Genomic DNA, 14,751 nt, shown 5'->3' with positions numbered 1-14,751 from the left:
GAGACCTTAGTTTTCACAGGAGCTACAGTATCCAGAGTCGTACGTAGTGAGGAGGTGAAATTATTAACAAGATGATCGACCTCTGTTGGGGTAGCGTTCAGATAGCTGCTCTGCTCTGTGTTGGTACAGGGCATTGGAGATGATAACAGTGGGTGGATTATATTCTTAAACTTAGTTACAGCACTTTCAGAAAGACATCTACTTTGATAAACGTCTACTCTCCACCGCTGTGTAATCAATTATTGTAAATGTAAATGTTATCAGGAAATGATCAGACAGCAGAGGGTTTTCAGGAAACACTGTTAAATGTTCAGTTTCTACGCCATATGTTAAAACAAGATCTAGAGTGTGATTAAAGTGGTGGGTGGGTTCTTTTACATTTTGAGAGAAACCAATTGAGTCTAATAACAGATTAAATGCCATGTTGAGGCTGTCATTTTTAGCATCTACATGGATGTTAAAATCACCCACAATAAGTATTTTATCTGAGCTTAGCACTGAGATTCAAGTAAAGTGAATGGCTACTTTGACAGAGTTTCCACACCCCTGTCCCCCAATAGTCAATCTAAGAGTGAGGTTTATTGCTACCAATAACAACAAAACTGAAAGCACAAACTCCAGGTCTGTGAAGGTTCTTTAAGTTGCTCGAAGACGTCTTCAAGCAACTTAAAGAAGTCCAGATGCTTTTCTTTCCAAACTCCTTAGACCATAAACTCCAGGGTGAGAAAAGGTCAAAATAATAAACAAAACAACCTATACTAAAGAAGTGCTACCTAAATCCTACTCGAAACCAAACTAAACAAAACACAAGCGCTACCTTTAATTCCCTAATTTAATAAACAAGAGAAAAAGTGCAAAAAAATAGGGTGTTCACCCCTTCTGCTTCAGTGCTATTTACAAGATCAAGCACTGCCAGTTTGGAGGCCGAGGACAGGTCTGCTGTTGCTGCCTGGGGAACATCTGCGGGAGACAGGGTTTTTGAAATGGCCAGTTCATAGTGGGTGTCAGTCAGCAGGTGGCAGGTCAAAGCCGGCCCAAAACGGCTCCTCCAATCACGTGGAGGCCCTGCAGAGACTCTTAAAGGCACAGAACACACACTGATTCAGAATATGGCCAGGGCCTTAACACACATGTTGAACTGCAGTGGAAGGAAAATGCCCTAAATCAACAACAGTACCAGCATGATTAAAAAGGAAAACTATTTGTTTGATTATTGATGTTGAAACCGTCTTTAATCAGGTTGGTGCCGTTGCTGCTGGTTTAGGACGTCTTAGCTGCACCACAGTTCAACATGTGACCATTAAAAACTATGCTTTAACTGTTAGTAGTGGCTCATACCAGAGCCTTTTTAATTTGTTTCTTCCGACCAGGTCAGCTCCCCACACATGAATGCCGCATCGAAAAAAGCCTGTTTCACTCATTATTTCTCTGTTATTTGTATTCTCCTGATCACCTGCTGTTGTGTGTCATCAGGTTATAGATGAGATTTACCGCGTGTTGCGCTACGTGAACTCTACCCGAGCACCTCAGCGAGCTCATGAGGTTCTGCAGGAGTTGAGGGACATCTCCTCCATGGCCATGGAGTACTTCGATGAGAAGATCGTCCCCATTCTGAAGAAGAAACTGCCGGGAGCCGATCTGTCTGGTCGCCTCATTGGCTCTGCACCAGGTAATTGAAATGTGACAAAAACAATAATAGTTGCGCATCCCTATTGCACCGGGTGTCCAAGATTTTAAATGCAACGTTTGAGCCACAGTGGTTGTGCGTTTGTGGCTTTCCATTTGTATCAGAGTTGTCGCTAAATGTGAGAGACGAGAAAGTCATCGTCCTGTTTAGTCTTACGTGCCACCCCAGCCGTTGGTTGTTTGCACTGCTCTGCTTCACACGCTATGCTAACTCTGGAACACGCTTTACTCAGATGTGTGTCTTGTGCCCTCAGTGGCAGGTCCATCTACCTCTTTGACCACCATGTCCTTGCTGGCTAAGAACACACCTTCTCGCTCTGAGATGACCAAGGTGCAGCAGCAGGTGAAAGTGAACGGGGCATCGATGACGGTACTGCGGAGGGAGATGCAGGAAATTCGGGTCAAGCAGCTGGAGCAGCAGAAGCAGCTGCAGGACCAGGAGCAGAAGCTGCAGGAACAGAGCCAGGTGATCGCTGAGCAGAACGCCCGCCTCGCAGAGCTGGAGCACAAGCTCCGTGAACTGATGGAGAGTAGCGCTGCTGCTATCGGAGGACCCAGGCCCAACACAACTGTCCCCTCCACATCCAGCAGCTCTGCTGTGTCTTTCACTGCTGCCAGCACATCTGCTGCTGTCTTGACAGGCGTGGCTGCAGCCTCACCCAGGGAGACAGAGGGTGAGGTAGGGTCTTCGCTAAAACGCACCAGAAAAAGCTCAGACCTTCCACGACAATCCAAACGGCTGCGCAGCAAGAAATGAGAAACTCAGTGTGTCATTTAGCTCAAGTTATTTTGATTTTTAAGGTCTGACTGATCACATCTTAAACCAGTGCCCAGAGTTATCAGCCACTCCACCAACACACTTCCTGTATACTGTCTCACACACAGCGCTGACACCACCTGCTGCGGTGTGGAATAATTCTCTGCTGTCCACAACCAAAGCACTGAACCCTGAATGTCATCCAGGACTTTGCACATGGTTAGGTTTGTCGTTACAGAGCTGTTAATGTCTGATTTTCCTTTTGTTAAAGACTCGCCTAAATAATACATTACTGTGTAAACACGTCACTAGTTTATAGTTTCACCTTTAAAAAGGTCCCGTTCTCAGCTACTCCGTGTTGTAGTTTCTACTTTGAGCAGTGGATTACTCCACATGTGGCGGTGTAGTGATTTCAGGCAGTGGACTGAGTCAGACTACAGTGTGACCTAGGGTGACAGAGTGACTTGCTGATGATTTATCACTACCTGCATGATAATGTAACTCTATAGAAGACATTAGGCTTTGGCTACACAATGTTTTTTCTTATGCTCCATTCATCAGTGTCCTGGTTCTGCACATAGGGTTTGTTGGCCAGTCCTTGCAAGGCTTCTGAACCACTTAAATCAATAAGGGTATAGGTGGGTGGTTGGCCATTTGCCTCTAAAAAGGTTGTTTCACTGAAATGACTGTACTCTCAAATGAAGATGCTTATATTTGCAGCCTTATATTTGGAGTCTTGTTAACAGAAGTCACCTTGCACATGTGATTTAATGCATTTCCTGTTTGTTAAGAAAATGTTCATACTTGTCATTTTGGGAACATAAACTACTAAAGGATATCGAATGAAAATAGGAAGTGTGATGCTCCTGGAACAGCCTAACTGCGGTTGCATGTTGTCAGTAGTTAGTGATCTTCACAGGGGTCTAAATCAGTTGCAACAGCTTCTTTCTAAGTTTGGCTAAGTGCAATATGAATCGATGAAATAGTCAGTGATTTATTTCTTTTTAGTAGCTCGCTTTTTCTTTTTTTTTTTCAAGAGCTGCTGCTCAGATGAGTTTTTGATGAATTCTTGAATCTTCATGAAAAGCACGGCTGAAAGGAGGAGAAGGCCAAACTGTCATGTATCAGCTCTTTGGGGGGAATATGCACATCAGTTTCTTTCCACTCTTTACAGAGGAAGCCGAGAGCACAGGAGCCATGCTGTGCTGAATATGAAAGCAGTCATGCGTTTGAAGCTCCTCATGTCCATATTTGGCTGTTATATGATGCATTACTGTATGAGCTGTGCTGAGGATAAAAATACTATAAAACTGACCTTGATGGCAAACTGGTGTTTTGCATCTGTTCTCTGAATAACGTGAGAAGCCTGATATGAGCTTCAAACATTCTGCATATTCACTGTACACAACATGTACTCCAGTACAGGTCAGTGTTTTACCCTGGGGGGGGTTGTTTTCATTGTGTAGTCTGTCCTGACTGCACAAACTGGAGACACACAAGGCCTAACTTTGGCAGGCTCGCACAATACTTTTAATACTTTCACTTTGCTAACAGTCTGAAAACTGAGACGACCTTGAATTAAGTACTTTAACTCAATAAATGTAACCTGGTGTCACTTGCTGGCTTTTATCGACATTTTCAGCCACATGTCGCTTGATACAACATTTGGCCAACCTCGTCTGCTGATGAAGATCTGAAGGTTTTAGTCCGTTCCTGAGGTCCAAATGAAAACAACGATCAGTTGTTTGCTTCTTATACTTTTTTGAGCTTTTAAGATTTCTGGGATGTCGTTGTCAGATCATGTAAACACTCCTCCAGTATTGAATTGCAAATACAGAATCCCTGCTGGCTCATACTGGGCTTCTCCCCAGCTTAGGACTTGTAGTACTTCAGTAAACTCAGAGAAAAACACAAGTGTAGAAGTACATGTGGGGGAAAAGAAGGAAGGAAAAAACCAGAACAAGATTGCATTTCAAAGGTCACTTCTAAAACTTGCAGGTTTTTCTCACTTTGTCCCAAATGCCAGCTGATTTTTGTTTTCTCCTTATGTTTTGAAACTCTTCCTGAGACTTCTGCCTCCACCTGAAAAAGACGAGGGAGTGAACCTGATTTTTGGACTTTTTTTGCACAAATAGATGGTGGCAGTGGGAACCGATTACCGTTAGACTGCCTGCTTCCTTCTCTGTACAAACTTGTTTTGTTGCCTTGTGGCTGCACTTGTGTTTTCCTTGTTCCAAGTGTTTCTGTTCTTTGGATGACCTGAACTAACACATGGCACATTCATTTGGTAAAGACATTTTGGAAATGCATCTCACGTGTCTATTATGAAGACACAAGGCAACAAAGCACAAGAAGATGTAATCTGGTGGTTCCATCTGAGACTGCGTCTCAGTCTAGAAAACCTTACTGTATTCTTCATGTATTTTAAAGTGCAGATTGTGAATTATTTCATGTACGTATGCCAAGAAAGCTATCTTTTGAGTTGGGGCTAATTGTACAGTCTTGTTGCACACATTACTGTTACTGATGTACAAATCAAACCTATTAAAAATCAGCTAACACATTTGTGTATCTCTGATTGTAAACATGAAGCTGTAGATTTAATGTTAATATTTGAGTGTTCATTCATCATATATATTCATTACGTTTGGTAGTAAAACAAATGTAATTGATATCATTCTTTGCTTGTGTGGTCGGTCGTATTATCCATTTTGGTGGATACATGACATTGGCACGAAAGAAATAAAAACAATAACAGGAAATGTTCGTGCTGGAGACAGGAAACCAGTTCTGATGACTAACTAACTGGAGTGCTGTGCTGGTACGCTGCAGTGTGGCAATGAGACTGCATCCAAATCAAAGCCATTTTTTTAAACATATGCAGGTGTTACTTCCTGCAATATGCATTATGTATGGTGCAAATATGCAGTATACGCATTTCATATAAATTTTCTTTAGCCCAGATAAATAAACATTCCAGTCATAAAATGTGAATTTTTATGTGCTGTATAGCGTATAGAATAAATAAGTGAGACTTGTGTTTGTAAACCCCCCGTGTTGTGTAGCTTCAGTTTGTCTTTTTTTTTTATTAAGCAATAATCAAATTGTTATATGCTTAAATTTACACAAAATGCAAGAACTCTGCCCCGTCATGAACACATTTTTCACCAAAAATCTAAACCCAGTTTTTCATAATTTATTGGCTTAATAACACGCACCTTCATTTCATTTCCAGAGTGTAACTATCAACCACCTGTGTTGAAATCTAAAAGTGCCCATGGTGTTAATTCAAAAGGGAGCTTCCTCACCAAGCAAGTCATCAGTATGTTGAAGCTCATCAATTAGTTCCTGCTGATCAGTCACATTATCCAGGACCATTAACGGAGCTTGGATTTCGGAGTCACTCATGGTGATGGACGAAAAAATAAATGAACAAACACACAGAAAAACCACACAAGACAGAGACCAATAAAGGCAGAAACTGAGCCCTAAAACACATTTACAACAGACTGACATGGCTCTTAAAAGTCCCTTACGGATTTTTAAAAAAAAGCAGATGTATGAAGCAATAATAGGCTGATTGATGAAGAACCTGTTGAGAATTTTTTTTTTTTTCAGAATTCAGAAGCACCTTAATACCAGCGTTCCCTTCATCTGTGCTCCCACTGGCTGCTAGGGACAGGTGGAGAATTTAGTTGTGCTGATGCAAGTTTGACTTGCATTTAAATACAACATTTAAATACAGCAGTATATGAATAAATAAAGTGAAACTACAAATATATACATTTAATCATTTCTGATGCAAAGACAGTCAGTCATTCAGCTGGCAAACCCAGTTTACTGTTCTTTTGTGTTTAATGCAGCAGTGGTGCTTGGTCTGCTATTTAATGATTATGTTACGCTGACAAGTTATTAATGGAGGGAGAGCGCGAGATTGATAGACAACATCTGGCTGGATTAGAGCATCAACCCAATCTGGCAACACTGACCCTCATTAGAAAGTCAAACTTTACAAAGTGGCAACAACAGCAAAGGTGAGTACACGCTTCTCTGTGACTTTACTCTGGATGATGATATGTACTAGTAAGTATGTCCGTATGAATAGTCTTTGAAGTTTATTATTATCTAAAACACTTGTTTAATGTTTTGAGATCGCCCCCGCCCCTCCAGCACTATCTGCAGCAGGAGCAGCAGCAACTGCTCAACAGCAACATTTTACACATCAGGTAAAACATAGGCTACATTTGCTTTGCATTGTCCCTGCCTGATGACAGTGATATAGTATGATGTGATTCCATATTAGATTCTTGATGAATGGGGGTTCAGCCTGGTTGTTGGTGCCCTCTTTTAACTTTGAGCACATGCCCCTTCAAACATCTCTGCACGGCCCTGCTCAAAGCCTTAGTATTTCTGCTCAGAGAATGTCCTGTTTTACACTTGTTTTTTACTGTCACGTTTTCATTTCACAACAGTTTAATTTAATGTCACTTTTAAAAAGGATATGAACACACAACTGGAGAATAAAAGAATCTCAGTTATTTAACTTGCTCAGGTCTGCGGTGGACTATTTTCAAGTCAAGAGGTTTGACGATTTTTGAGGTGCTAACTCAAGAAAAACAAAAAGCCCTCAAGATATATTCTGTAAATATATGTTTCGCTGAAATGTTAGTTTGTTGACATAGCAACAGCCTTAAAACAAGGTTGTGACGACAGGCCACCGGGGGGCGGAGTCTGCAGCCTGCCGGCTTTTGCGCAAGTCAGCGTCGGGCCATCAAAGACGACAGGAAGGGAGGCAAAGAAGTTTCTTTTAAAGAAACGACCTTGTGCTATTACTTTTTGGAGAAGTGCTGTAAACCTCTCACCACAGTAGTCACAAAGATGGGAAACCGAGTCGCCCGTGAGGACTACGAATGGGTTTATACGGACCAGCCGCATGCTGACAGGAGAAAAGCGATTTTGGGTGAGCTAGCTTATCCGTTAGCAAATTGCGCATAAATCCATAGTTAACAAAGGTATAACCAAGTTTGGCTTTTGACGACTAACTTTCGTTAAACCGTCTAATTGCACACCCCGACACCATAAAGGCTTAGTTTTTTGAGTAGTTTTAAGCAACGGTAAGTTTCTAATTAGTTTCAAGCTAACGGTTCCTTATGCACCCGTATTTGTTAGCTATCAGGCCAACTTTGCTCAATATTTAACCCACAGTGAGAACCACTATCGTTCAGTTACACGATTTGACATGGACACGCGCTCGCGCACACAAGGAAGTTCCAGCTATTTAGGCCATTCGACCCAACTAATATTATGTGAGGCTAGCAAATGGGGAGTTCTCGCAGTGGTTATGTGCCACTCCCTAAGTTTCTCTTGGGAAAACTGCAGTAACGGTTTGACACATAACCGGTGCTCTCGGTGCCTGTCAGGAGTGGTTTGTTGACTTTGGGGTAGATTTTAAGCGTTAACTGCACATATTATATCACATTCTCGCCCCACACTTGGTATAGTTAAAGCATTGCAAACAAAAAAGGAAAAGTATTGCAATTTGACAATGGCCAGTATAAAAACTACAGTATGCTCCGTACGTATTGGTTTTTTTTTTAAAAGTTTGTTCTGGTTTGTAGTTTAAGTGGTATAGCTAATTTCCAAGGACTTTTTTTTTTTTTTTTTTTTTTTTTTTTTTAGTTTCAGAGTTCAAACCCAAAGATAATGAATTATCGTGACATGAAACTGAAAGACGTACATAAACTTTTTTTTGCATTTTAGCTCGAAAACTAAATAATCAGAACCATGATGTCTCTCTCTCTACATATATGATTCACATTAGTAACTATAGGCAGCTGACTCACATTGAATGCTGCTTTTCTTCTTTCAAACACACAAAGCGCTCATTGTGTCAAAGTGCCTTTTTCTCTGAATCAGGTGGTCTGCTTTAGCCACTGGACCAAGAGGACAGTGATCAGTGTTACAGCATTTTAAGTTGTTTTTATGTCACATATTGCAAGGTCTTTGCGATTATATACCTCCAAACTTTGTGAATTGTACCCCTACTGAATATTGGCTACTTGGTCCAATGTAGTTGTATGTCCATACATATTTGCTTGTAAAGAGCTTAACTGTATGTGGTCTCAGGTCCCTCCCTCTGAGAGCCATCTTGCTCTAGTAGTGGAGGCAGCATGGTGTGACACAGGATGTGTTGAGACACATCTCTCTGCTGTAAGGTCCCACGTTTTGTGCAAATATATGTAGCCTGGAGGCCCTGTGAGTTTGCTCTTTTAACCTGAGTGAATCTGAAATGAGTCAACAGCTTATACTTGCGTGGCTGGCTTTCGTCTTGTTTTGACTGAGGTTGTTAAAGGTTTGAGTCATTCAAATTTTTAATCCATTTTATTTCTATTGCACCTTTCATTGCACGTCAGTGGAGTTCAGTCAGATTAAGTTGTGGACTTAATCCATTGCAGCACATTGAGTTTTAGTTTAAGTATTAGTGTTCAAGTATTTCTGTGTTGTAGGTCATATGCTGAACGTTGGCTTTCAGTCTTGTAGGCTCTGGTAAACTCAATAAACTTGTCCATCAAAGCGCCATCAGGCAAGGTGTAGTAACATACTTTAGCAGACTAAAGCTAAGGAGATCTCTTTGATTATGTTTATTTTCACAAAATAAATTCAGTTTGTTCCCCCCCCCCCCCCAAGGCATAGTTCTAATTATGTACAATAACCTTTCAAAGGGTATTTTTCCATAAGTCTTGGGGTTTAGTCTGTTTGTCTTTACATGTTAAACTGGATCTTTTGGATTTTTGAAATGCATCTGTCATGTAGGTACAATTGTATCATGATTATAAAACATGACTATTAGCTTTGTGGTGTTGGGGTCAAAGGTTTTAAGAAAGGACAGGAAGATACAGAGAGAATCGACACACAGGTCACTAATTAAGTGTGTGTGTGTGTGTGGGGGGGGGTTGTTGCTGTTTTAACATTGCCTTGACCAAATTTGGTTTTGTAACCTATGCTTTTTTTTTCTTTTTTTTTATGGAAAAAATGTGATGCTTTAATGTAAATGAAACATGTTTAATCACATGAACCTGTGGAAAAGGCCTGAGCGAAACACTGTCTTCAGCGAGTCTCTTAAAGTGTCCTGAAGTGTTTATTGTTCTTGAGTCAGCCATTAAAATAAGATCGAAATACTATTTATGGCAGCAGTTTTAAATGACCGATTAGCAAAATGCAGTAGCGTTTTTCAAATTTAACAAGGATACATGTGTTCCAAATTCATAAATAGTCTTAATTCAAGGATATCATTGTCTACAACTTTGTACGAAGAGTGTAACGTTTAATTAGGAGCGCAGCTTTACCTCGTGAGGTTGCGATTGTCTTCTTTTCAGCATTTGAATGTTGACTGAACTGACTTTGAGTCTCCTGTGTTTATCTTGCAGCCAAATATCCAAAAATCAAAACGCTGATGGGTCCTGACCCGAGGTTGAAGTGGATCGTGTGCATGATGGTGGTGATACAGTTTGTAGCTTTCTACCTGGTCAAGGACTTGGACTGGAAATGGGTTCTGTTTTGGACTTATGCATTTGGCAGTTGCATCAACCACTCAATGACCCTTGCTATTCACGAGATCTCCCACAATACAGCATTTGGAAATAACAAAGCCATGTGGAACCGCTACTTTGCCATCTTTGCCAACCTGCCGATCGGCCTGCCCTACTCTGCGTCTTTCAAACGCTATCACCTGGATCATCATCGCTACCTGGGTGGAGATGGGATTGATGTAGATATCCCCACTGATTTTGAAGGCTGGTTTTTCTGCACTCGCTTTCGCAAGTTTATCTGGATTATTCTGCAGCCACTTTTCTATGCTATACGGCCCCTTTGCATTAACCCTAAACCCATCACTCAGCTTGAGATGACCAATGTGGCTTTCCAGGTCACCTTCAATGTTCTGCTCTACTGGCTGTGGGGGGCTAAGCCTGTGGTCTACATGTTGGCTGGCTCCATGCTGGGAATGGGCTTGCATCCAATTTCTGGCCACTTCATAGCTGAGCACTACATGTTCCTGAAGGGTCACGAGACCTACTCTTATTACGGCTCTCTCAATCTGCTCACCTTCAATGTGGGTTACCACAATGAGCACCATGACTTCCCCAGCATCCCAGGACGCAGGCTGCCCATGGTGAGTAAAGTTCAGAGACAGTGCAGGTTGTTACCCACACATTCTGACCACTGGAGTTAGTTCCCTGCTAATGTCACATTGTTGTGTACACATGCAAAGTCAACAGATGGTTTAGGCAGTCGTTCTGAGAGAGAAACTGCAATGGTTAAAACATTCTTCAGCTGAGAACTAGATTTGTCACATAAAACCTGCCTAATAGAACAGTAAAGCTGTACTCCATGATTTGATTTGGTTCAATATTAAAATTATACAGAATATTGTGATTGAATGTACTCAGGAGAACAATAAAGGATCCCTGCCCCTCTGTAACCTGAGATATGAAAGAAACTGAAATCAGCATTGAAAATCCTAAAGGAACATGAAGTTATCTGTGAGCAGCAGGCTTTCACAGGAGTTTGATTTCACCACCACCAGTGTAATTTGTGCAGAAACAGTAAAATCATTATGTCTCAAGCATGAAAGAAAATTGTATAGTGAGTAAATGGAGAAAATTGTGATGTGTCCATTCCTTGTGTTTTGTTTTCAGGTAAAGGAAATTGCTGCAGAGTATTATGCTGACCTGCCTCAGTACACATCTTGGGTGAAGGTCCTATACGACTTCATCATGGACGATACCATAAGCCCATATTCACGAATCAAGAGAAAGCTGAAGGGAGAGGTCAAACAGGAGTAACGCCACTGTGGGAACACTGCTGTGTGTCCGCTGTAAAGGCAGCCTTTCCACTTTGAAAAAATTAACAGCTTCTGCAGATGAGTGCATTCCACATGTGGACTAAACTGACTAGAGGGATGACGTGCTGAGTGTGCACAGAACAGGTCTTTGTTTTCCAGGTCCAAAAACGGGTGGTGCTGGGCTTTAATTTGTTGGTGTTGTAGAGCGAGAACAAATATAGGACTGGCTGCACAGAGATCTGATATCTGAACAGCTATGAATCTGTTCAGATATCCGAAAAAGTAAAGCTTCATTCATACTTTTCCTGAGTGCTTCTCAAAGTCAGGTGGTGGGGGCCCTAGAGCCTGCGTGCGGATACTGGGGGTAGGGTAACTCCGGACGGGCTGCCAGTCCACCCAGGGCTAACACAATGCAGCACTTCTCTCTGACACACCCTTGCTGTTACAAAGAGGCTTCATTCAGACTGGACTTCCTTTTTAACGGAGTGATCTCTGCAACTTCCATGTCTGCGTCCTGTCCCGCTAGTCGAACTGTTAGAGTATGAGGTCTTTGTGCAGCCAGCCCCACAGATTCCTCTGCTGAAGTAAAGCGTCACAGCTGGCTGTGCAAAGCAGCTGGATCCAACCAGATGTTTTCTTCCACTTTAGAGCTCAAACACAGTGTATTTAAATGTAACTTCCTTCCATATAAATTTAATTTCTTGTGAGTGATGCATCTATGCACATTTAAAGCCAACATAAAAGCGAAATTTAGATGTTCACACTTGGTGGCCTGTAATGGCTCCCGGCCCATCCTCATCCAACCTGTGACTGAAAATGTCTGAGCTTGTGACATGCATATGTAACTGATCACCAGAGCTTTGGTTTCCATGATTGTGATCTTAACTCAGTTGATTGCTTCTTGAGCAAGACTTTAAAAGATGAAAGTGTTAAAACAATTAGTTTTACTTTATGTTTTAAGCCTGCACATTTACTTATGTTGAACTGAATGAGGTGGACAGTACTGAGGCGACTGTGGTGCTGTTATGATTTCACTGTGGGACATCTCTGGATGTAAAACGCAGAGGAGTGCACTCACTTTTTTGTGCTGTGTGCTTGGAGCAGGCCTGTCACTTCTGTACTGTGCTGTATGTTTCACACTGTTTGCTTCCTCCTTAAAGAGACCAGCGTCACATTAAACTCTGGAAAACAAACGTCTTGGTCCTTCGTGACCTCTCTGTGTGTCAGGTGGCTGCATTCATGATGACTGCTCCTTTTAGCCAGTGATAAACTTGAAGAAAGAAATCCATTGTCTGATTTTACAGCTTATGGAAGCAAAGTAAGAGAATGCACCTTGAACACTTATATAAATATAGAAATGGAAAAGAGTGAAAACTAAAAGATGATCCCCACGCCAGTTAGTAAAGCATTTGGTAGTTTTGGCACTTTAGACACCTCCAAGTTTCCATTTAGAAATATACTTTCATGTGGGGCACCGGTTTGGCTCACTGGGATGGGGAGGCGGCCGGCCGGCATGGGTTTTTATTCCGCCCAATCTCTACTGTCCTGTCACTCTTCACTGCATATATTGAGGGGGCCTGGAAAAGGGCCAAAAGTAAATCTTTAAAAAAGAAATGACTTTGATGTGGGAAGAGGACTTTGGAGCACTAAACTACAGTCCAGTTGTTTCTCTCTTTGGTTCAGGGCTGGCTTGATATCGCCTGTGAGACCGTTGCAGTGCCTGTCCCTCTCCTCCCACTGACAGCAGTCTCAATACAAATTCCTGCGCTGACACTTTCCCTTCAGTCAGCGCTGTTGCTTGAGCACCTCTTGCTGCACTTCCTTTGCAGCCTTCATCAGCATGCTTTGATAAAGCACTCAGACGAGCCAGCCTCCTCAGCAGCGACCTTCTGACATCGTCTTCCATGTGAATCTGGTGCTCAGTGTAATTCAAAATGAAAATGAAATATTGATGTATTAACCTTTTGAGCTGAAGAACCCCTTAGTGTGGGTGTCCTGGGCTGGCACGCTCGGCATTAACCTGACACGTTTTACAGTTTTATGTTGAATACAGAATGTTTAAAGGCTTCCCTGTTAAATTCATTTGCAAACCCCCCCCCCCACCTTTTTCCACAATATGCTAATTTATAGCGATGCAGTAGTAAGTACTCCTCTGCCTTGTAGTAATCAGAGCTGTGCTGCTGCGTTTAGTCGGCACCCACGCTGTTGCATTTTTAAACCTCTCAGCTCGTTTTTCAAAGACAAAGCAGCGGCTCGTAGAGTCGGTGTGCTCCAGCTGAAAGAACACGTGCAAGTCGCGTCTGTCAAACTTTAATAGAAAAGTATTATACCTGTATATACACTACAATATTATTCAATCACTTGTGAGTGGGGCTGATGTCTTCTTGGTCTGGCAGTCATCTGAGGGACTCTCTCAGCTGCTCATATATCCTCTGGTCCTACACAAGGAACACACACACACACTCAGTGCACGTTTGTGGTTTTCACACAGAAACAAAAGTTGAACAGCTCGTCTCTGTTTCTCTGTCACTCACTCAGTCCACACTTATTTTAAACAGTTACCTGAGTAATGATCACATTGCAGTACTAACCTACAAACTGAATGTCAGAGTTTTTTGGCATGCAGTGTTCAGCGTGACGAGTCAGACCGGTTCAGGTAGGTTGCGGGACTGTGACTGAGGCCAGTTCAGTCTGCTGTGACAAACTCTTCTTATCAGCAGCATGTGGAATGCTGCCAGAGTAATGGACTTGTAATGAGCCAATCCAGTACATGAGTTATGAGGAGAGAGAGGAGCGCTGGCAGTCAACTATGAGGTGTGATAAGACTGGCAGCTGCCTCTCCCTGACCTACCTTTTTTTTTTTTTTTTAAACACACACACTTTATTTCTATCTATATATATTAGAGGTGGGAATCACCATACATCTCACGATACGATATTATCACAATAGTTAATGCACGATACGATATTTTTGCAATTTTTTAAAATATTTTGCGATATTCAGATTCTGTACATAAAGTTAAACTTTATCAATATTCATTTTATCTAATATCAAAGTCTCGCACTCAGTCTTTCTCTCATTTCAGTTTTATTGTTGACAAACTGAACGGTTTGTATTACAGTCTAGTCCAACTGAACTGAATGCAACCATCTGGTACAACTATAGCTATTCTGAACTATGCAATTTATGAAAACTATGCAGCCCCTTCAGCAACTGAAGAATTTGAAAGTAAATTAAAACAAAATATAATTTTACATTAAATAAAAAAGTTTTAAACTTAATTAAAATAAAACATGTCTTAAAGTTAAACACATTTGGACAGTGAAGGAATGTCAGGATTCCTGCTCAGAAAAAGGATCAACATGCTCTGAAGTCAAAAACCTTTTTTGTAACAAAATATCGATTTCTGCTGTCCCTGTATCGATACAAAATATCACGATACTACACAGTATGTACCCACACACA

General features: G+C 41.6%; 3 protein-coding genes across 12 annotated transcripts in view; 2 read left to right on the top strand and 1 right to left on the bottom strand.

The window, feature by feature from the left end:
* fbxo28 (F-box protein 28) overlaps positions 1-3,476 on the top strand; it is a 19,530-nt gene extending 16,054 nt beyond the window's left edge. Inside the window, exons 4-5 of the mRNA XM_005947813.3 lie at positions 1,474-1,669; positions 1,941-3,476. Of these exons, the coding sequence (XP_005947875.1) occupies positions 1,474-1,669; positions 1,941-2,443 (699 nt within the window). The 3' untranslated portion in view covers positions 2,444-3,476. The remainder of the gene's footprint in view (positions 1-1,473; positions 1,670-1,940) is intronic.
* A 3,699-nt stretch (positions 3,477-7,175) lies between these two features.
* Positions 7,176-12,478, top strand: degs1 (delta(4)-desaturase, sphingolipid 1). The gene is made up of 3 exons (XM_005947814.3): positions 7,176-7,403; positions 9,871-10,613; positions 11,140-12,478. The coding sequence occupies exons 1-3, from the start codon at positions 7,322-7,324 to the stop codon at positions 11,284-11,286; spliced, it is 972 nt and encodes a 323-aa protein (XP_005947876.1). The 5' UTR covers positions 7,176-7,321; the 3' UTR covers positions 11,287-12,478.
* A 1,186-nt stretch (positions 12,479-13,664) lies between these two features.
* nvl (nuclear VCP like) overlaps positions 13,665-14,751 on the bottom strand; it is a 17,911-nt gene continuing 16,824 nt past the window's right edge. For all 10 annotated transcript variants that reach the window (XM_042214362.1, XM_042214358.1, XM_042214359.1 and 7 more), the window contains one exon: positions 13,665-13,723. In XM_042214362.1, coding sequence (XP_042070296.1) covers positions 13,682-13,723 — 42 coding nt within the window. In that variant the 3' untranslated portion in view covers positions 13,665-13,681. The remainder of the gene's footprint in view (positions 13,724-14,751) is intronic.

The sequence above is a fragment of the Haplochromis burtoni genome, unplaced genomic scaffold (assembly GCF_018398535.1).
Source record: "Haplochromis burtoni strain Fernald_Lab_line unplaced genomic scaffold, NCSU_Asbu1 Contig_554, whole genome shotgun sequence".
NCBI lineage: Eukaryota > Metazoa > Chordata > Actinopteri > Cichliformes > Cichlidae > Haplochromis > Haplochromis burtoni.
The sequence above is the reverse complement of the archived record's forward strand: the minus strand, read 5'-3'. Positions and strand labels throughout refer to the sequence as shown.